This window comes from Aptenodytes forsteri, unplaced genomic scaffold (assembly GCF_000699145.1).
Source record: "Aptenodytes forsteri isolate BGI_AS27 unplaced genomic scaffold, ASM69914v1 Scaffold66, whole genome shotgun sequence".
NCBI classification, from domain to species: domain Eukaryota; kingdom Metazoa; phylum Chordata; class Aves; order Sphenisciformes; family Spheniscidae; genus Aptenodytes; species Aptenodytes forsteri.
In genome coordinates this window covers 3,039,406-3,039,738 of record NW_008795131.1, presented here as the reverse complement: position 1 = coordinate 3,039,738, position 333 = coordinate 3,039,406, and the positions used below count along the sequence as shown (strand labels likewise).

Below are 333 nucleotides of genomic sequence, written 5' to 3'. Positions count from 1 at the left end.
CAACGAACGGCAAAACATCCAGAGACTGGTGAGCGGGCTGGAGAGCCAGCGGGAGCTGTCACCCGGCAGGGAGTCCCCCAAGTGACCGATGGGGCGGGCAGCGAGCCCTCCCGGCGGGGCGGAGAAGCACTGGTATTTTGTACAGCACAGTATAAATATTTATTGCGGAGCGAGGGATGGGAGCGGATGGGGAACGGGGGGCTGGAGCAGAGGGATGGAGCCCCGCCGGCCAAGTGGACCCACCGCCCCAGAGCCAGGAGTGAGAGGTGGGAGCGCAGGGCTCGCCCACCCCACCCCCCCGGCTGTGGGGCTGGGAGCGGTTCCCCCAGCCCC

The 333-nt window shown here is 67.9% G+C and overlaps 1 protein-coding gene across 1 annotated transcript in view; it reads left to right on the top strand.

The window, feature by feature from the left end:
* Positions 1-85, top strand: part of TBX2 (T-box 2) — an 8,505-nt gene extending 8,420 nt beyond the window's left edge. The window contains 1 exon segment of the mRNA XM_019471779.1: positions 1-85. This exon segment is cut by the window's left edge and continues 50 nt beyond it. Coding sequence (XP_019327324.1) covers positions 1-85 — 85 coding nt within the window.
* Positions 86-333: the final 248 nt, after the last annotated feature.